Source organism: Rhea pennata, chromosome Z, assembly GCF_028389875.1.
Source record: "Rhea pennata isolate bPtePen1 chromosome Z, bPtePen1.pri, whole genome shotgun sequence".
NCBI lineage: Eukaryota > Metazoa > Chordata > Aves > Rheiformes > Rheidae > Rhea > Rhea pennata.
In genome coordinates, this window is record NC_084702.1 from 63,326,764 (window position 1) to 63,348,499 (window position 21,736).

General features: G+C 41.5%; 1 protein-coding gene across 3 annotated transcripts in view; it reads left to right on the forward strand.

The window, feature by feature from the left end:
- The first annotated feature begins 2,499 nt into the window (after nucleotides 1-2,499).
- Nucleotides 2,500-21,736, forward strand: part of LOC134153696 (chondroitin sulfate proteoglycan 4-like) — a 39,982-nt gene continuing 20,745 nt past the window's right edge. For all 3 annotated transcript variants that reach the window (XR_009961204.1, XR_009961205.1, XM_062600072.1), the window contains exons 1-5: nucleotides 2,500-2,573; nucleotides 13,478-13,641; nucleotides 14,249-17,818; nucleotides 18,718-19,185; nucleotides 19,944-20,120. Coding sequence is in view for 1 of the 3 variants with exons in the window: in XM_062600072.1 (XP_062456056.1) it covers nucleotides 2,501-2,573; nucleotides 13,478-13,641; nucleotides 14,249-17,818; nucleotides 18,718-19,185; nucleotides 19,944-20,120 (4,452 nt within the window). In the remaining 2 variants the exon portion in view is untranslated. The remainder of the gene's footprint in view (nucleotides 2,574-13,477; nucleotides 13,642-14,248; nucleotides 17,819-18,717; nucleotides 19,186-19,943; nucleotides 20,121-21,736) is intronic.

The following is a 21,736-nucleotide window of genomic DNA, read 5'->3' on the forward strand; positions in this document are numbered from 1 at the left end:
AAATGAAACATGTTTCTTGTCAGAGAAACCTTTTTTTTCAACAAAACCCAGTAAAAAGAGACTGATGTGTAGTGTATTACATGCTCAGTAATGTCATGCATTCTTCTTTAATTAATAGACAGATAGACTGTCAGATGCACACAAGGAGACTTCATCAGGAAGAAGAAAGAATCTTTTTTACAAAGAACTGCCCTGTTTTACACCTCCAAGCACATTGCTCATTTGTTTTCCTCTCCTCTCAACTCGGGTGTCCATCTGGTGATCCCGTCCAATATGGGAGTGCCCCAGCTTGCACAGCACCCTGCATGTGGCCTGACTTGCCTTGCATGCAATACCATGGCTCCTACGCTCCCTTTGCCTTCTTTCCTGATCTCCCACTGATATCTGTGCAATCAGCCCCCAGATATTTCTGTATTATGGAATACTCCCATTTACCCAAGTTTTTCCTTTCATGCAAATGTATTGCTCAGTATGACCTTTTTCTAATGTAATTTTGAGTATTACTTCTCAAGGCCTATAGTGTAAGTGGGTCTGTCCCTTTTGAGGTATATCCAGAGACTCTCATGACAACCTTCCCTGCGCAGAGTTAGAGAAGCCAGATACTCCTAAGTAGAGACAACTTAAGTCAAATCTGTGCAACATAAGGACAGTACAAAGGCAAAATTTTTCCCAAGGTTGCTCTCAGCAGCACAGTTTCCCTGCCACATACATCTGCTTTTCTAGCCTCAGTCACACTGTGGATCATTATGCCAGGTTAAATCTTTTTTATCTTTTCTGTTCACATCTTGGATTTTCTTGATGCTTTTCCGTGTTCCTTCTCCAGGGTTTCACAAATCTTCTTAGAGTGCCAGTCTGAAGAGAATGAAGTTCATTAGGCCTCTGCCTTTGATATCTTTAATAAAAGTGTGATATAGAAGATACCTGGGTGAAGATCACTCCTTATGATTTCCCTATGGACATGGTCTCCCTTCTCCCTCCCATATCCATGTATACTATTCTAAAAATGTAAAGCCTGCCAAAAGCTGCTAAGGAAAATCCAGACTAAATGATGACTATAAACCTCAAAGGAAGAGAAGAACCAGACGGCTGACCCAGAAAAGAGATTCATTCCATTGCAAGTTTTCTTCTTTCTGCAGTTTTGGAATATTATCTAGGTTACTTATTCTGCTTATTTAGTGTCCAATTTCAGTTCACAAATTCCAGTTCCATGTGTAAGGGGAGTAACAAGTTAAAAAAAACAACTGACCTGTTGAGACACATTAAAATGCATCCTGCCTGATATTCTGATAGTATCAGAAAACATTTTATGACTGCAGGGCTGTTCCTGGCACAGATGATGTATGCAACTTTGAGGGTATGTCTGAATATTTGAATTAATTATGGTAAGTGTCTTATATGCAAGTAGTTCAACTGTGCTCTTCAAAGGATTTTTAAAACAGAAACCTTGTGCTTTCAAACACACAACACCACCGATGAAGTTTGAAATGCACAACTTTTGCTGTCTGATTTAGACTCTATACAGGCCATAATCATCTCACTTAGTGCTGCTCATATTTTACCTATCTGTCACATAGGTAAAATACGCCCATTTTATTCTGTAAAATGGGGCAAATACAAATATTTACCTACTGTATCTAGCACAAAGAAAAACTTCGGTAAGAAAGCTGGTAAGAAAAACTTTTCATATTACAATTATAAATTACGATAGCATTTGCAGAGTTATAGTCTATCTAGAATTCTTAAACTTCCTTCTAATCTTTACAGAAACTTTAAAATGGCCTTGTCACGTGCCAGGTTTATTACCTGTCTCACGTCCGTTACACACATCCCCGCGGGCAGGGGCTGCCAGAGCAGCTCTGGAAGTGCCCCGGGGGGCCGCAAGCTGCCCAGGAGCCAGCCGGGGACCCCGGCAGCCGCAAAGGCCAGCAGCGTCCCGGGCTGCGTGAGCGGGGGCGCAGCCAGGAGAGGGAGGGAAGTGGGTGTCCCGCTCGACGCGGCACTGCTGAGGCCACACCAGGACACTGTGTCCTCTGGTTTGGGGCTCCCCAGCACAAGACCCGCTCTCCCAAACCGGAGCGGGTCCGGCAGAGGGCACCGGGGTGCCCAGGGCCGCAGCACCTGCCCTGCGAGGAGAGGCCGAGGGACCAGGGCTCCTTCAGCCCGCAGAAGGGCGGGTCTGGGGGCCTCCGAGCAGCCTTCCCGCAGCGCCAGGCGGTCCCTGAGCAGACGCGGCCGCGCGATTCACAGGAGATGCCCAGCAGGAGGGTGGGAGACCACAGACGTAGACTACAACCGGGCAGCTCCTGCCTCGCACGGAGGAAAAGTCACCGCCCTGAGGACGCTACACCCAGAAGCGCGCTGCGCACGGGCCCAGGGCCGCGCTGCGGCCGCGCTCCCGCGCTTCCGGCGCGGCGCGGCGCCAGGGGCGGGCGGGGGGACGGGCGCCCAGAGCCGCCGCCGCCGGGAGGCCGCCGCCGGCGGTGCCCGCTCGGGCCGCGGCATGGCCGGCGGCCTCCGCGCCGCCCTCCTCCTGCTGCTGCTGCTGCTCGCCGCCAGCCCGCCGGCGCCCGCAGGTAGGGCTGCCCGCGGGCCGCGCTGCGCCGGGCCGGGCCGGGCCGGGCCGTGCCGGGCCGCTGCGCCCCGGCGCCGGCGTCGCAGCCCCGCGCGGCTGCGGGCGGCTGCTGCGCTCCCTGCCCTGGAAGCGCGGGGCAGCCCGTCGGGCGCTGCTGCGCGCGGTGTTTTCCCTGGATTGAAAGGCTAGTTGGGAACTAACTCCTGACGTTGAATTTTAGCTTTTAAAAATAATTCTCGGCTCTTCAGAAGCTCACAAAAGCTGCACCGGGAGTTTAATGAATTTCAGCAAACACTGTCGCAGCCGCGCGAGCTGCGCCGCTCTTCTGCGCGCCCCGGAGGCGCGGTGCCCGCGCGGGGCGCTGCGCCCTGCCGCGGGGTCGCACCGTGCAGGAAGCCCCCGTGCAGCGCGGGGGGATCTTCGCAACTGCTCACGGAAATAGCTCGCAGCTGCCACGCAGCAGAGAGCCGACCGCCCCCAGGATTGCTCTAGGAACGCAGTCGTGTTGTAAGCGTCACGATCGAAGGGTCTTGGCGTTGGTTTTGCCAGCAGTGACGGTAGGCCCACGTGGGCTAGCTTGAAAACCAGAGTGGAGAAGGCACCTTTTGCTTTCGTGTTGCAATATCATCTCCTCTGTCACAGGCAGCGCGGGGCAAAGCCGGAGCCGGAGGGTGCATCGCCGGAGCGCAAGGTAGCAGAGCCAGCAGCGCAGCTCGAGCGCCTGAGGCCGCCTGGGTGCTGCTGCCCGGCCCGCTCTGGCCCAGTTACCTGCGCGCTGAGCTCTGCCCTCCCGTGCGGACTGGCATCCCCGCCGGGCCGGTTGTTAAAAGTCAGCTCTGGCATCGTCCTCAGCTGCTGCTACACCTGTAGTCATGCCCAGAGACAGAGGGATCCTGCTCCCAAAATCTTACGGGGAAATGCAAAACCACTGACAGGCTGGAAGGAGAAGGGGGAAAAAAAAGCATTAGCAGCTTTTTATAGGCAGTGAATAGAAATTTAGGTGGAAAATGAACTTTCCCAACTCTTCAGTAAGTTTCTTTGATAGAACCAGAAATGAATGTTGTCTTTATTCATTTGATGTTCAAGTTTTTAACCATAGGACTATCTTTTCTCTGGAACTGTTGTGTGTAAAGCATTTGTAGATTCAACAGGATCTTCCTCAAAGATCCTCCTGTCCTTCTTCAAAGGCTATTCCGGGCTCTCTACATTTTAAGTGAGAGTTAAATGCTTGCAAATTCACTTAATGTTTGATTTACCCATAAAATTACGTAAATCTTACAAAGAATGGATTAACCCAGAAAATTCACTTTTGAATAAAGGTTATGTTAGCCTTAAAGAGTGTTATGGGCAAATCTGGCAACCCTGTTTTCCACCTCCATTCTTCCTGTGCCCCCTACATGCTGTCAATGTCATCTGCTACCAGCATGGAGGACAGGAAAGTTCTAATATGAAAGTGGTATTTTTTTTCATTATGAACTGTCTTATTTTGGGTTCTGTTTCCCCTCTGTTATTCTGCTGCATTGTTTCTGCTCTTTTTCCCTGTAGCAAAGCCTAGATGACAAAACTCCTCTTTTATGTAGTGTCTGCACTTGGTTTTGGAGAGTGGAGTTTTAAAAGTGTGATCTGGGATCTGGGTCTGCGATCTGGGAAGAGGCATTTCCAGTGGTACCCCCAACAGGCAATTGTATTGTAATGGTAATTCTTTCTACCTTTTCTTTAAGATTTAGAAAAACTATGATTTCTATCACTGATATATTATAAACTGTATATAAACCTTTCCAAAAGTTTCAACAAAATGTCAGTCATATAAGAATATGACTAGAAGAATATATTCTTGCATAAAAGAATTTTTTTTCTGTAGGAAAACCTCCTGTAACAAATTCTTTTATCCTGAGGTCCATCTTTATAACATTTTTTTGCACCAGTTCAGGGGTTTTGATATAAATTAGTCACTTTTAAAGGACTAGTAATCATATAATACTTTTAGAGCCCAACATTTGTTTCTCTAGAGCGTTTTATGTATATTCTAAGATTCTCCTGTAGTCACAAGTATGGCTTCAGTCATACTACTGGCAGCTTGAAGTTGAAAGAAGGGAATACCTCAGTACAAAAAAAAGAGTGCTAAAGCTGCAGACTGGGAGCAGGAGCGGTATTTGCAGACCATGTTGTGGAATGCACTTGGGAGAGGCCTGGCGTCCCTCTGTATCAGGGATGCAGGAGGTGGAGCTGTGGGAGCTGGGTGCCCTGCTCTGTTATCTGGAAACACTTAGAGAAGTGGGTACAGCCCTGAATCGGCAGGGGAGTGTTGGTTTGTTTCTGTGGGCTGTCTTTAAGCATGTGTCTGTAGTACAGAATGTGAGCATGTGTGATAATTGCAAATGTATTGTTTAATCCCTCCTTCTGACCTTTTTCTCTGAGAGCTTTCAAAGCTTCTTATGTTAGGTACTTGGAATTAGGTTCTCTTTTTCACTAAAGTTCTCACCCTTTCTAATCAGGCTCCACTTGTGCTATGCAATCAGAATAAATAAGGCGTCTAAAAGTTATTAATGCCACAACAACTTTATTTATATTTAGTATTAATAGGCTCTGAATACTTACTTCTATCACTCAAATCCTATCTCAAGATAGAATCTTACTATTACATTTTATGTTGGAGGTTGCATACTGTTTTTCCTATAGCTTATGAGAACAAAGCTGGGACCTGCGTGTGGTACAGCTGGCAATTCAGCCTGCAGCTCGTTATATATGATATTTATCACCTCTGTTGTTATAATTTTGCAGTTCAGTACAAAAAAAAAAAAAAAGCTTTAAGGCCTTTGCTCATGCTCTGTAGAATGGTTGCTGCTACCATCCACTCTCCTGTTCTCTGGCTCCTTTGCATTTTTTGCCCCCAATTATTTCATCTTAGTTACAGCACAAGCTCTTTGGGACTAAAGCCATCTCTTACTGTTTGCCTTGCATCTGGTGCATGAAGGCACTTAATGGTGCCCCACAGGCATGGGGAATGTCATGAGATCTGCCCTCCAAAAGGAGAGGTCACACCTTTCTCACCAACCATGGGGAGAAATGGGGTGCGCTCTTAGCTATAGCTGCTCCTTAAACAACTACAAGAGTAGAGAGTCAGAAAAAGCGCTCACTTTGTCAACAAACATCTGGGCAAACACTGTCATTCTGGAGGATAGATACTAATGTGAGCTGTCTGGTCTGGTTGTTTCCTTTTCCTTTTATGTTTTCATGAATGAGCTGCAAGTGACAAATCTCTAAGGCCCAAATCTCAGCTGGACAATGGGAAACTTTTTAGTCTAACCAGCAAAGGTAGATGTCATAGCCATAATGCAGGCATCAAAACCAGTGCCTCACTAGTCTCAGCTGGTATCATTCGTATTTGTTGCGCTTTGCCAGAGTGTGCTGTTTGGACTGAACCTCCATTTGAATTCACACTTTTCTCACAGAGGATATGCGACTTTATTTTTTTAAGGGATGTTTCACAATTAGGATATCCTGGGAGAGGTGTGCGTAAAACATCTGACAGAATAACCCATCCTGTTCAACTTCTTCATCAATGACCTGGATGGGGGGATGGAGTGCCTCCTCAGCAAGTTTGCCGATGATACCAAGCTGGGAGGAGTGGCTGACACACCAGAGGGCTGTGCTGCCATACAGAGAGACCAGGACAGGCTGGAGAGCTGGGCGGCGAGGAACCTCCTGAGGTTCAACAAGGGCAAGTGCAGAGTCCTGCACCTAGGCAGAAATAACCCTAGACACCAGTACAAGCTGGGGGCTGACCTTCTGGAGAGCAGCTCTGCAGAGAAAGACCTGGGAGTGCTGGTGGATGACAAATTGACCATGAGCCAGCAATGTGCCCGTGTGTTCAAGAAGGCCAATGGTGTCCTGGGGTGCATTGGGAAGAGTGTTGCCAGCAGGTCAAGGGAGGTGATCCTGCCCCTCTACTCAACCCTGATGAGGCCTCATCTTGAGTACTGTGTCCAGTTCTGGGCTCCCCAGTCCAAGAGAGACACGGAGCTACTGGAGAGAGTCCAGCATAGGGCTACAGAGATGATCAGAGGGCTGGAGCACCTGCCCTATGAGGAACGGCTGCGAGAGCTGGGCCTCTTCAGCCTGGGGAAGAGAAGACTGAGGGGGGATCTTATCAATGTGTACAAGTACCTGAAGGGAGGGTGTCAAGGGGACGGGGACAAACTCTTCTCAGTTGTCCCGTGTGACAGGACAAGAGGCAATGGGCAGAAACTGAAGCACAGGCAGTTCCGCCTGAACGTGAGGGGGAATTTCTTCCCTGTGAGAGTGACAGAGCACTGGCCCAGGTTGCCCAGAGAGGTGGTGGATTCTCCTTCTCTGGAGATCTTCAAGGCCTGCCTGGATGCAACCCTGTCTAACATGCTCTAGGTGACCCTGCTGAGCAGGCAGGTTGGACTAGATGATCTCCAGAGGTCCCTTCCAACCTTACTGATTCTATGATTCTATGATAAGGGCCTCCTTCATGTCTGAACTTCTTAAGGCCTAGTGCAGCACACCACACAGTAGGTGATAAGACAGTAGGTTCAAAACTGGTGAAAAGCATTTTTTTTTCATCTTGTTTTTAATCGTGCTTTACAGCCAATCTGTAAACCTCACTGATACAAAATATTACTGAGGCTGCTGCAAGGACCGTGGGTTTAATCTGAGGAGTTCCCATTGCAAAGAACTGATTCCTCCTGTCTTCACAGTGGACATCTATTATTGGCAAATAAGACAACAGCGTATGCTGGGATGGTTATTCTGAAGTTTGGAGAGGATCCTGAGAAAAAATACTCAAGCTATGTTAGACTAAATCCTTTGCTCTTTTGATTTTATCTTTAATGACGACATAGTGTAATAGATTGCTGACTTTTTTTTTTTTTAAAAAAAACAAAACTCTGTATAAGTTATTTTCAGACTGTGCAGAAAGTTACCAGGCTACATGGGAATAATTTATCTGAGCAATAATTACTCTGTGGCCTAATTCTGCCACATAATGTTGAAAACAGAAAATCAGTGTCTTGGTTATCAACATGTTTTTTGTCTACATCAGAAAAATTCAACATTTTTTAATATACTCTATTACTTACATTTTTACTTGCATTATACAATTATGGCCAGAACTTTGTTATAACATTGTTATCTTCCAAGGGGCCTGACACTGATAGCTGCTGAGCAATTTGAAGACAAAAACATTGGTCAAATGCTCTGCTAGATGGGAACTAAGTCTTAGTTTTTGTGGATGGGAGTGTTTTTCCCGTTTTCTGTCTGAAGATTAAATGTTGTATTTCAAGTTTTTCATATTAAAAGGTGGATACTAGGGCCAGGGAAGTGATCTACTACAATTTTGTCTTGTTTTGTCTTTCACCTGGTATGAATTTAAAGGCCTTTCTGGGTTACAGGTCCAGGCACAGTGGGGAAAGCTTTTTCCATATGGCTTTCTAAAAAGAGATCTAAGGAAGGTTTGAGATGTACAGAGCTTTGGCTGTTTCCTGCCCAGAGTAGAGACCAACAGGACTTGAGCAGACATGAAGTCTGCATTAAATTACTTAGAAGTGAGCATGGAATTGTGATTCCAAGATATGCTCCTTACAGTCTCTGTGTGTTGCCAAGAAGACACTCAATCTAGTCTGAAGTGAGAAATACTGGTGAAAATGGAAACAGATCTACCCTTTCAGTCAAAACTTCAGCTTTGATTTTTCTTGATGGGGGTGCCCAGCTTCTGATAACTGTGCAGTGAGTCTGAGTTTGGTTTCTTATGGATAAATTTCTGGGATTGTTAGTTTTGGAACTAGAGAGCAAACAAGGCTTTTATCGCTTTGTATTTTGGGTAGAGAAAGCAAGAAAAAGATTATTTGAAGTGTATCTGTTGAATTTAGTTATATTTTTAATAATAGAGAACAAATGCTGATCATGAACTGTTAAGTTATATATGAACTTTGCTAGCAAATAAACCTAGTATGTACAATTAGATCTGTAGTCTCAAGAGCAAGAATTGCTGGGTTGCCTTACAGCTAAAATAGTCAGATATTCATTTATGACGTCTAGATTTTAATTAAGTATTCCATTATTCCATCTTTAATTGCTATGTATATAAATCTCCCTATAGGAATGTATAGTAGGATGGGTAAATTTTAATGTAACATGCTTAAGTATTTTCATAGAAAGCCTTAGGAAACAGAGTCTGAAAGTTTTCCTTTTCATAGAGCTAAAGGTGGACTGGGATATTTGAATGAAGGGATAAAATGCCAGTCCAATGTTGTTGTTAGAGGATCGACTGGAGAATCCTTTGCTTTGTGATTCTGAGGACTTTTGCTGTGTCTGGCCTGGCTTCTTGTGATTGCTTTTAACAAAGATGTAATGCACAAAGCTGGTCATCAATATTCAGTAAAATTGCTTGAAACAAAATTCTCAAAACTGAAACTTTACATTTAAACATGATCTGTTCTAATGGAAACGTAGAGCCCCAACTTGGAATTTCTAATCAGCATAGGGGTGAGCTCAAAGGGAGGAGAAAGAGAGAGATGTGAATCACAAACCAGCCAGTAATTCAAGTTGGACAGATCTTTAAATTGGCATCCCAAGTGGTTGTGCCTCTAGGTTTTGTGTGTCTATCTGTTCATGTCCATGCAGGGAAGTTCTTACTTTCTAGTTGTCCTAGCGCTAACTCATGTTCTCAGCTCCTTCCACATGTCTTTTGTGAGATTTAGTGCCATGCTCTAGAATAGATTATCTGCCAGGCAATCCAAAAGAATTGCTTCTTAGCAGATGTGCTGAATTCACGTGTTAAAATAGCAAGGGAGCTTCTCGGCTGATATTGGTGGTTGAACTCCACTTATATTCCTTAATGGTATGATTCACATCAGCTGGTCAGAGCATGATGTCCCCTTTTCAAATGCTGTTACACCAGAGGAATTCTGAGGTCACCCCTAAAGTGATTTCAACCAGAAATCATTCTAAAGCAGTCTACTCTAGAGGAATTGGATTCCTTTACTGTAATAACATGCTGGTTAATTCGGTGGGTGCCCAAACAGAAATTGCGCCAAGGCACATTAGGTGGTCTTGGCTGAAGATCTGATTTAGTGCTGGATCAGTGCCTAGGCTGATGTTGGGTTTCCTGCCCCACCTTCAGTGGTGGATTCTGTCTCTGAAGTATTTTGTGAAAGGCAAAAGCTTGAACGTATGTTTCTTTTCTCTTTTCCAAGAAATTAGTATTCACTATAAGCATCAAACTGTTTCCCAGTGGCACACTGCAAAATATATTTTAACTCTCTGCAACTTAATTTTTTGTTTTTCTAAATAACACCTAGTAATCTGCAGATAAGATTAGATTTTTGCTCAATGGCTTTCCAAAAAATCCAGCATCTTCCCCTCCCCCCCCACCAATTCTTGAGTCTAATAAAAATGTGATGTTTTTAAAAGTTATTTTCAAGATCCACCAGCAATCATTAGTTTTGATGCAGAAATTACCCACAGAAATTTATGGGCTCTGTTAGAGGGATCGTAATGAAAATTCTGATATTAAGGCCTGTGAAAGTTTTGGATTTTATTTGTTAACTTCTGAGGAAATCTCATTCTTTCTGATTCCAAATGACTGCTAGGATGTCAAGTAGCAATACCAACATAACTGCTTCCAGAACCTTATGACAGTGAGAGGAAGGGTCTATCTTCACTAGGTCGAACCTTCTTGTGCCTATAACCTTATATTGCTGCCCTTATGTTGCTACAACGGCTAAAAGAAAAGGAGAAATCCTGTGATTAAGATAGATTATTTCAGAAGGCTAGGTTATGCTTCCTGTAACTTTCAGGAAGACAATTACTGTCTCCATTCCTGATCCTCTAGGATGGAGGTCAGAGCTTCTTTCTCACCTATTAGATCCAAAGCGCAACAGGCTAGGGACAATCAATTATTATCCAGCTGTATGAGATAAACAGTGACATTGCTGGCAGCTGTAATAATATAAATTTATCTTAATATAAAAATAACAAAAATTTAGCCTATTTCTTTGCTCACCAATTAATTATAGTCCTCATTTATATTGATTTTATTCTCTAGTTCTTTTATTTCAATACTTTAAAATGGAGGTCTTATTCTCTTTATTACCTGAACAGTAAAAATATGCCCTTATAAAACAACCCCCCCAAGCAAACAGCATTTGTTCTCTTGCTGTGTGGCTTTTATGGAAGACCTGTAAGGTATATGAGAGCTTTTTGAGGAAAGTTTTTTTTTTTTTTTTTTTTTTTGGTGGAAGTAAAGCAATGGAGAAGAGTTCATTTCTGTTCAGCTTGGAAATAATTCTTCTGTATACAGTGGTGGTTCTTCCTTTGCAGGAAATACATGTACCTCAGTAATCTAAAAATCTTTTCTCTGTTTCTCTGAGTACTTAATGTAACACATTTTTACCTAGCTTTTGGCTGTGGGGTTTGCAGCAATCTTATTCCTGAGAAAGCCACCTAGAATTTCTTAAGTACACTAAAGCAAATTTTTAGATACTATTAGTGATAGTTTAATGAAACAGCTGATTAACAAAGAAGCCCCAGGAGGAAGTGAAGCCCTTGACTTGGTACTTGGATGTTGAGACTCTGAATTGAAGAGTCACCAGAGTATGTTAGATTCAGCAGAGGAACAGTCAGTATAAAGACAAGAAGAGTTGAATTAAAGAATTCACTTGAGAACTCTGTTAAAGTGAGAAAATTGGCTAAAAATGAAGCTAAAAGATCCAAATTAAATTTTTAACTGGTGGCATCCTTAAAGGATGCCATCCTGGGAGCCTTGGCAAAAAGAAGCCAGTAAACAGAAAGATTGTTGTGAGAAATAACAAAACATCCCCCAAAACGGCAAAGTTGTGTCCAAACAAAGCTGAAGACACAAGCTCTAGCAGATTTAATGTGAAAATCGGCCAGAAAAAAAAGGGATCGAGGATCATCTAGCTGAAGGAATCAAAGTTAATACTAAATCCCTCTTAAATATATCAGGAACAAAAATCCTGCAGAGGATCTGTGAAGATAATTGATTAAGTTACCAGTATAAAAGAAGCATTCGGAAAGGGCATTGCTGCTGCAGACAAGCTAAATGAATGGGTGACTGCTGCAAGAGAGACGATTCCCAAAGTGAAATTCCTTTTTTTGGGGGAAGGCTGGGGGGTAGGAGAGGGAATGAGAGCGGACTTGGTAATTTGATTGAAATTGAAATAACTAGGGGAGGTGGAGACAAAATGATTGCTGACAAATTGCAAGGACCGGTAGTAATCAGCAAGAGTCCTGAGAAAATTTGTGGATGAAATAGCTTACTTGCTAAGGGTTTTGTCTGACCTTGCACTTAAAACTTCCAGAGTGCCTGAAGCCTGGAGGGTGACAAATGTTAGGCCAGTGCTTAAAAAAATGATTGTAGAGGAGATGTGGATGACCAGAGGACTGTATGCCTGACATCTGAGCCAGGTGAATTAATAGATACTGTAACAAAGGATAAAAGACACGGGGATAAATAGGATCTCCTTGGGGAGATTTCTGCAAGGGGAGGTTCTGCCTTGCAGATCTCTTGGAGTTTTTCTGATGGGATTGGGAAATGTAGATATGGTCTATTTAGATTTCTAAAAGACTTTGGATAATGTTTCTCATCAAAGGCTTTTGAGCAGCCATTGCGTAAGACTGTAGGTCTTTCTATGGATAAATAGTAGGCTAAAAAATAGGAAGAGGAGAGTAGGGGTAAATGGCTGATTTTTTGCAAAGGAGGGAAATTATCAGCAGAGTTCTGCACTCTCTGCTGTTCAGCATAGTGATAAATGAGACTGTAAAGTGAGTGGATGAATGGTCAGATGAGAAAGTTTGCTGATATTATTGCTCTTCAAGGTAGTAAAGAGAGGAGCAGTGTGTGAAGAATTGCAGGAGGCCTATACAGGACAGAGTGACTGGGCAACAAAAGGCCATACATGACATTAACAGCGGATAGATTTCAAGAGATGTAGAAGACCAATCAAGACTACACATATAAAATGATAAACAGTAAGCTGTCCATTACCACTGGGGAGGAAGGTTGGTCACGATAGAAACTTCCAGAAGAGTATCAGCTCGGTGCTTCACAGCAGTCAAGAAAGCAAATGAAAAAATAGAAATTACTAGGAAAGGAAAAGGGAACAAAACAGCATCACTGTGCCACTGTCTGTGTGCATGATTTGACCATGTGTACTGTTCTGATGCCTTCATCTCGAAAAGGTTGTGGTAGAAATGGAAAAACTTTTCCAAAAATGGAGCAGCAGGGCTTGTCAGAGATTGCAATGCTAGGACTCTTCAGCCTGGAAAAGAGATGGAGAAGAACATATGAAAGAATGTGCTTTTCCACGCAGTAAGCCATGTGCACCCACAATAAGACATGTGGGTCTTCTTATCAGAGGACGTCACAGATGAAGGTGTATGCATTTGTCCAAAGAGAGCCTTGGCAGGTTATTTCAGAGAGAAAACTTTTATTTCAGAGAGAAAACTTACAGCAGTCATAAAATAATCAAGCTCAGGAAAACACATGACATGAAGAATAGTTGGAAACTGGGAAAGTATTAGAAGGAAAGTATTAAATATTCTTGCCTTGTTCTAGGATTCCTTATGGGAACTATTGGAAATAAATCATTGAGCTATTTACTTTTTTCCAAAGTGGTATGGCCATTAGACCCAGTTGCTCAGCCTGGAGAATTTCAGTGTGAAGGAAAGATTTGGTCTTTGTTTCTGATATAAACTACACTAGATATCTGAGATCTCTCTCTCATATATATATATATAAAATCGATTTATAGCAAATAATGGAAATAGTGTATGTATTTTTTGTATTTATTTAACTATAAATGATTTTTTTTGTGTGTGTGTCTAACCCTCCTGCTTGCTTTCCTTTTTTCATTTCAGTATCATTTTATGGTGATAGTTTTGTGGAGTTGAATGTGGCAGAAGCATCCTCTCGAACATCCTTACAGTTCCAATTTCGAACAAGCAAGCCAAATGGATTGCTTTTCCTTGCAGCTGGGAAGAAGGATTATTGTTTGATAGAGCTATGCTCTGGATATTTACAGGTATATTTTATAACAAAAAAAGGCATGTGTAGCCTGTATTGTTTAGTGGGTTTTTTTAAGCTGTTGTCTCTAATAATTGTCAGTGTTTGTTTAGAAGAAAATGGAAAATTCAAGTAATCTAATTGATAGTTTCAGTACTTGGTATGTGTTTCTTATAATGATAGTTATTAAAGTTGGCCTCTAGAGGCCTATTAGATCTCAAGAGAGTTTTAACATCAAGATCACTCCATTTAAAGTGTGAGCTTCATGCTTCATAAGGAGTAAATTTCAGATTTGATGATGTTCACGTCTTGGAAACTGTTTGGAACCAAGTAATAGCTTTCAAGATAAGTTGTTCTTACAACATAATTGTCACTTGGATTCTTAGAAATTGTTGGTCCTAGCAGAACCAGAGAACAGTCCATTCCTGCTTTGCAACTAAACAAGTCAAATTTGTGATAGCAAGTAAACCTATACAAAATTTTAACATGATTTTATTTAAAAAGGTATTTGGTAAGTTATATATGATTAATAGGAAAATTGAGGAAAATTAATAGATTATATATTAATCTGTGATTATCAAAAATACAGCTTTGGATTTTGATAGTTAAAATTCTGTCTCTTACAGTTGAGAATTAACTTTGGAGTCGGGGAACAAGTACTGCATTCTCAGCAAAGTTCTCAGCTGAATGATTTAGCTTGGCACCTGGTTGAACTACATCATGAACATGATAATGTCACACTGGTAATTGATAAATATGACAGAACTAGTGCAAAAATGCCTGGAACTCTGCATGAACTAAATATTGATCATGGATTCTACATAGGTGGCGTTAGTAAACTTGATGTTCCTTACCTTGATGGAGCACTGCCTGGTTTCCGAGGATGTATTAATGATGTGACATTTAATCAGCTACACATTATGATGTCCTTGAGACCTTCTCCTGGCTTTAAAAATGTCCGTGAAGTTTCAGTGGGATGCAGTGATGAGTTCTTTGCAGGCGAAGATGAACCCATCAGTTTCTTCAGTTCTAGATCTTATATTTCTTTCCCATTGTGGAGCATTGATAAAGAGGGAGTCTTGGAGTATACACTACAAACTTCAGCTCCACGTGGCCTACTGCTTTACCATCCCGGACAAGCAGGAGATTTCATTGCAATGGAAATAGAAGATGGATTAATTAAGACCTCTATTGGAAACCATAGAAGTAGAACACAACTTTGCTCACAAAAGTCAGTCAATGATAGTCATTGGCACTACATTGAGCTGAAATTCACTGCAGAATATGTGCAGCTGACGCTGGATGAAGAAACTATGAAAACATCATTGCCTTCCCATGGCAAGCTGCCACTTCTGAAGGGGCCTCTCTTTGTAGGTGGTGTAGATGACAGCACACGATCAGAAGTGGTTAAGTTAGAACTAACCTCAGTGTCTGGGAAGTATGCCAGAGGAGGGTCCTTCAAAGGTTGCTTAAGAGACCTGAAAGCCAATTCAGAAAAGAAATCGTTGAAGAATGTTCTGGTTACAAAGGACATTTCAGCTGGATGTGAAATGGAGAACCCTTTTAATACAAATCCTTCTTTAAGGACAGCTGTAAGGAGTCCTACTGTGAAAGCAGCTCCAACATCTGTCATCTCCTCTGAAAGCTCCCTCTCCCTGGACAAGGAAGATAAAAGTCACCTTTTAGTTCTAAATAACTTGACTGTGCTGGAGGGTGGACAAGCTTCACTTGAATCTAAACATATTAAAGTCAGCTTAGACTTTCAGAAATTAGGGATTCATCAGTCACAAATTCTTTTTGAAATAAAGGAACCACCAAGTCATGGGGACTTGAAATTGGGTGTTGAACCAGTCCGGGAGGCGAATATGTTTACCATGCAGGACCTATGGCAAGGAAAGATTCTTTATATCCATGATGGCTCTGAGAACACTTATGATTATTTTACTTTCTCCATTTCTACCAGCAGTAAAAAGGTTGTGCCTTCTTATTTGCAAGGAAATGAGCAGCATGTGTTTAGCATTACTGTCACTCCAGTAAATGATGCTCCTGAGATCATACTTCCTGAGGGAAACTTACTTCTTCTGCTGGAGAATTCAAAGAAGCGTTTGACTGGTGATCTAATAAAAGTTTTAGATAAGGACACAGATTCTGTGAATCTCAGTCTTTCAGTGCTTGGAAATCTGAATGCGGGTGCAGGATTTTTAGAACATTTGGAGCACCCTGGAAAAGCTATTACTACTTTTTCTAATGAGGACTTAAGAAAAGGCAATGTTTTCTTTGTCCACACAGGTATCAAGAATTCAAGGATTGCTCTGAGGGCAAGCGATGGTGAGAAAGTGAGCAATACTGCTGTATTACGTGTCATGGCAGTTCCTTTGGATTACAAAGTTGTCAACAACTCCGGAATAAAACTACTGCAAGGTGTTACAGCTCTGATCACACCTAGGCATTTGACAGTTGAAACAAATGCCATCTTACAAGAGCTGGAGATACGGTATGAGATCACAGAGACACCCCGGTTTGGGCAGGTCCAAAGGCAGCATTCAAGAGGGAAATGGAAGCAAGTCAGCTCTTTTTCTCAACGCTCTGTTCAGCGCAGCCGTGTGAGATACTGTAGCACTTTTAGAGAAATTCAGCTGGAAAATGTTACTGAAGAATTTAAATTCAAGGTTAGCATAGGAAGCAAAATCAGTGAAGAGTATGTGTTTCCAATCGAAGTGAAATGGTTAAGGTACAGTTTATTGAAACATACTCCTCTAGAAATTGAAAAATCAAAAAAGAAATACTTAAATACAGATAATCTTTATGCTGTGCTTGTGGATCTAGAAATACCTGAAGATGAGCTTCATTTTAAATTGCTGTCCCTACCAAAGAAAGGACAAATACTACTTAATGACCAGCCTTTAAAAAAAGATTTAGCCTTTAGCCAGAAAGACATTACTGATCAAAAAGTGGCATATGAATTAATCGGTAGGCATCATGAAGACACTCAGGATATATTTAGATTCATCATTTCTACAAAATATCTAGAATCAAATTTCTATGAATTCAAAGTCAACATCAAATCAGATTTCGAAAGCATTATTTTGACTAACAGTGGCTTGACTGTTATTGAAGGTGAAGGAGAAGTCATAACAAGCACAAAATTGTTTGTACAAACACTGGATAATAAAACTTTCCAATACAAAGTTATAAAGTTTCCTAAGCATGGGAAATTAAAACTCATTAATTTTTCAGGTTCATTTGAGATTAGCGATAATCTCACCACTTTCACTAACAAAGATATCATTGATAAGCGCCTTATGTATGTGCATGACGACTCTGAGACGGTGTTCGATGAATTTCTTGTAAGAGCTTCCAGTGAAGAATCAGGAGAGTGGATGAACTCTGATCCAAAAGTAGGAGCTTTGTCAGTAGAAATTAGCTTCAATATTTCTGTCCAGCTGAAGAATGATGAGAAACCAGTACGTGTAGTTGATAAGGTATTTGACATAGTGAAAAATGGGCAGCGATTATTAACTTTGGCAGATCTCTGCTATCATGATCCTGATTCTGATTTTGATGATGGACAGTTGTTGTATACTAGACGTGGTATTTCCAATGGAGATGTAGTGCTAACAAATGATACCTTTCACAAACTCTATCAATTCAAACAGGAGGACCTGGAACAAAAGCAAGTCCTGTTTATACACCGTGGTGCCGATTTTGGGCGTTTTGTGCTCTTTGTGACAGATGGCAAGCACTATACATCTTCACTTCTAGAAGTTAGTGCTGCAGATCCCTATGTTAGGCTGGCAAATAATACTGGCTTGTTGGTTCAAAAAGGAAAAGAGGAAACTATTACAACTGCTAACCTAAGTATTGTTACAAACCAAGACATTAGAAGTGATAATGAGATTACATATGAGATATTCTCTTTCCCAAAATATGGAAGAATATATGTAAATGACCTATTGATGGATTCCTTTACTCAACTTGACCTGATAGAGGGATTTGTGACCTATAGGCATGATGACAGCAACAACCTTGCTGACACATTTAACTTCACAGTCCATGCTAAAGATGTCCATCTGGATGCTGAAGTGCATGTTCGCATATATTTGGAAAGTCATCACTGGCCACCAAGGATTGTTAACAATAACAGTCTCTTAGTTGAAGAAGGAAAATCAATTAAAATCAGTAAGGGAAAACTGCAAGTAGGTTAACAATGTTGTCTGTTTCCCTATGATCTTGTAGCCTTTTCTTCCCTGTGCTTTCTCGGTCATTGTGGATTCTTTAATCTCGCAGTTCGACCAGACTGTCTTCTCTGTCTTTTCTAACTCTTCCCCCCTCGCTCCCCCAACTAACTTGTCTGCATGCTAGATGCTTAATTCTGGAGAGAGACTGATAGTAGCAAGCTTCCATTGCTAGCGGTGTTAAAGAGAGAGAGACAGACCAAAGGCTTGAACTGGTTCTTAAGAAAGCTAAGATTTGGAGAAGATTTGTATATTTGTTTTAGTCAGACAGTTGTGTGTATTTGTTGTTAGTTGAGCTGGTGGGAAACACCAAGGAAGAAAGGATTACATTTCATTCAGTTTGGAGCTAGCCACCCCAATTAACGTTATTTGAGGATTGGATCCAAAATTTTAAAAACATCAAACATCATAACCATCAAAAGTCACAAACGTTAGGTTGTATCTCTTTGATTGACGTTTTCCTATGTGTTTTTTGTGTCTAGCTTTACAATAACCACCACAAGGGGGCTTCTGCAGCACGTCGCAGACTATGAAATGCTTGCTTTAGGAGCTGGTCTGGAGATCCTAGGCTACTAGTTAATTCCACAGCGTGTTGCTTTTCAGAACTTACAAAACATGTTTGCAGTTACAAAACACTCCCATGTCATATTATTTAACGCATGTCTACTTAAAGAACTATATTGTATGAGGAATTTGCAGACATTCTGTGTGACTGAAACAAGGAATGCCAGTTAATTAGGCAGACAGTCTTAGGGTTAAAAGTGGAAAAATTCAGAAAAGATTTAAAGACTTTCTCCTGCTCCTGTTTAAATAATTTTGTGGTATGTTAAATAATTTTGTGGTATGTTTTTAAATTTAAGGTTGTTCATGAAAACAGTTCTCCATCTGAGATTGTGTTCACAGTGAGAGAACTTCCAGTACATGGATACATTCGGAAGTTTTCATCAGAAAACTATGTTGGTTCGGACCTAAAACCAGTTTTGATGTTCACACAGCAAGATGTTGATGAGGGGAACATTCAGTATGTGCAGACAGTTTCTGACCAACTAAATGATCATTTTTCTTTGGATGTGACCAATGGTGTCCGAACAGTGAGTGGAATAGGAATCTCTGTAGACATCATTCCTGGAGTGATTCCTTTGGAAGTACAGAACTTTACAATACTGGAAGGAGGTTCGAAAGCCCTGGTGGAAGACTGTCTAAAAATTTCTAGTAGGCACTTTGCAGGACTCAGCTCTGAATTTATTTTAGTTGAGCAACCAAAGCATGGATATATTGAAAACACTCACGTTCCTGGAGTAAAGTTAACCAAATTTACCAGGAAACAGGTAAGGTATTTAGATCCACTTTACTACAGTCATGAGTAGTTCTTTTGTTTGTATTGTTTGCTAGTTTTTGTCTGCAGTGTGAGGTTGTGGTGGGAGGTGGTAAGATGCTTAGCTTTGACTTTGTACCAGAGATCATGCAGCAGTTGCCATCTGGTCATTCAAGAGGACCAGACAGGGTGGTTGGTTGTTACGGCCAGCCATGCTTCCTTGTGCACCACTGGTCACATGAAATAGTGTACTGTAATCACAGTAGACTGATGGGCCACATACATTCAGGAAGAGTTGTTATGCTAGGTACTGTGGAAATCTAAGAAAGATAGGCTGTGGGTATATCTTCAAAAGGTCCAGCTGGATGAAATGTATGAACTGAACAAGGAGTAGAAACAAACTTTGTTTTTAGATTGTATGTTCACTCACCATCCACTAATACTCACCATTTTCAGTTTAGAGTTTCTAAGAAATATTGTGGTAAATATAGTGGGATTGGATTTTTCATTTTCCCTTCACGGTGAGGGGGGGAGTGCCTAGGTTTGCAACAAGAAAACAATTTAAGATAAAAAAATTTTGAGGAGAGAAATGGACAGATGAGCTGTAGAATTTGCTGCTCTGGAAACAGAATAGAGATAGAGGGACAGATCAGAGATGAATGTAAATACATTCTTAAAGGTCATAAAAAGTTGAGGCAAGAAATCTACTAGATATGAATATCTTTTTTTTTTGAATGTCACTTACTATATTTAGGTCATTGTATTTTTCAGGTTGAACAAGAATTAATCTACTATGTTCATGATGACAGTGAGGAACTGACAGATAATTTTACTGTGATAGTAAATAACACAGAACTTTGGAAACAAAGTTTGCCGCAAACTGTATTTGTAACTGTTATTGCAGTAAATGATGAAGCTCCTGTTATAAAAGTTAACAAAATTCTTCAGGTATGGTCATCATCATCTTAAAATCTTGATTTTTAACTTGGTGTTATTTAGTATACCTTCATTAATGAATATTAAGTGCATATCTGCTGAGATACTTAGTATACTAGAAGGTGGTCCTGACATTTAAATAAATTATTGTTAGTAAAAGGGGGCATTCTGGCATGTTCTAGCCTTTATAAAGAATATTTTCTGTTGTTGTAATGGAAAGCAGACTGTAAGTTTATCTAGAGGGCTGAGTGAGTTTGCTGTTAAGATACGTATAAAGTCTTTTGGACTGAGATTGGGCTTGTGGTGTGGTGGACGGCCAAATACAGAAGCTATTATTCTGTGACTTGGTGAGCTAAAAGAGGACATGCTAACTTTAGTCAAATTTCCCTCCCCTCCAAATTCCTAAAGAAATTTTAAAGATTGTTAACTGATTCTGCTTTTTTCTCTTAATAACCACAGCTGGCTTTTAATCTTCCAATATTGAAAAAAGTCAGACTTAGTTTCTTCTCACCTCTCTTCATGTGGTATTACTCCTTCCACTTCAGTGCGATTTCAGATTTCTTTTGTTTTTAGATGATTATTATTTGTGTTCTAGTAGACACAATAATCAGAACCAGTTTAGTCTGGATAATGGACCCCCTATAACGTGGAAAGGCAGTCCCCACCTGAAGAGGCTTTCACTCTGAGATCTGATGGGTAAAACCAACTGCATGACTGTGAAAAGCAGAATGAAATGGTGCAGGTCACCTGATGAACCTGTGGTTGCAGTAAACCAACTGTGAGGCATCAAGACAGAGAAGACATTTAGGAATAGATCCAAAAGAAGATAATCAGGATATTGAGAGGCTGCATGATCATCATCTCCAGTGCTGCATGGTGCAGTTTACAAATTGGTGGCACCTAAAACATGCAGCGAGTTTTGTATGTTTAGTAGCATTTTGCATAGAGAGAATGTATTGCTGTAGAGACGGTCATAGGCTTGTGTTGTGCATATAGGCTTTTCGCATGAGAAAAGACAGATTTTTTAACACTGATAATGACAGTAGTGTGCAACTTTACAGTAATGGCAGGCATCCTGTGATAATCTGCAGATATCCACAAAGCAGGACGCTGTAGCTGTTAGATCTCTACCCCGTGCAGAGACTGCTGATGGAAGGGCAGACTCTCTTTGCAGGCAGTCGGGGTTACGGAGTAAAACCTCTCCTGCTGAAAGTAATTACGGGGGTACTCCACAGACACTAGCACTGCAGGCAGCAATGGTTATCTAGCAGCAGATGAGAGGGATATACGTCCAGTCAGATTTTTTTGTCTCCCTTCTGGTGTGTTACTGCCTTTGAATTACAGTCTGTTCACAGAGCCGAGGCTGTGCAGTGCACACCGATTTCTCCAGAATGGCTGTTAAGTCCAGGCTTCCCGAGAACAAGGAGAACGTGGCTTCACCTAGGATGGCTGGTCCCCTCCACTAGGCACACAGTTTACCTACCCAGAACCAGGGTGTTGCATTTGCTGTGGTATTCCTGGTCATGCATAGCTGTTGCTGAGAAATAGGTTTTATTTTTGTAATGAATGGGTAGTAAAATATACGCATAAGTGGGATTCATGTGCATACAGAAACAAAGCTGGCAGTC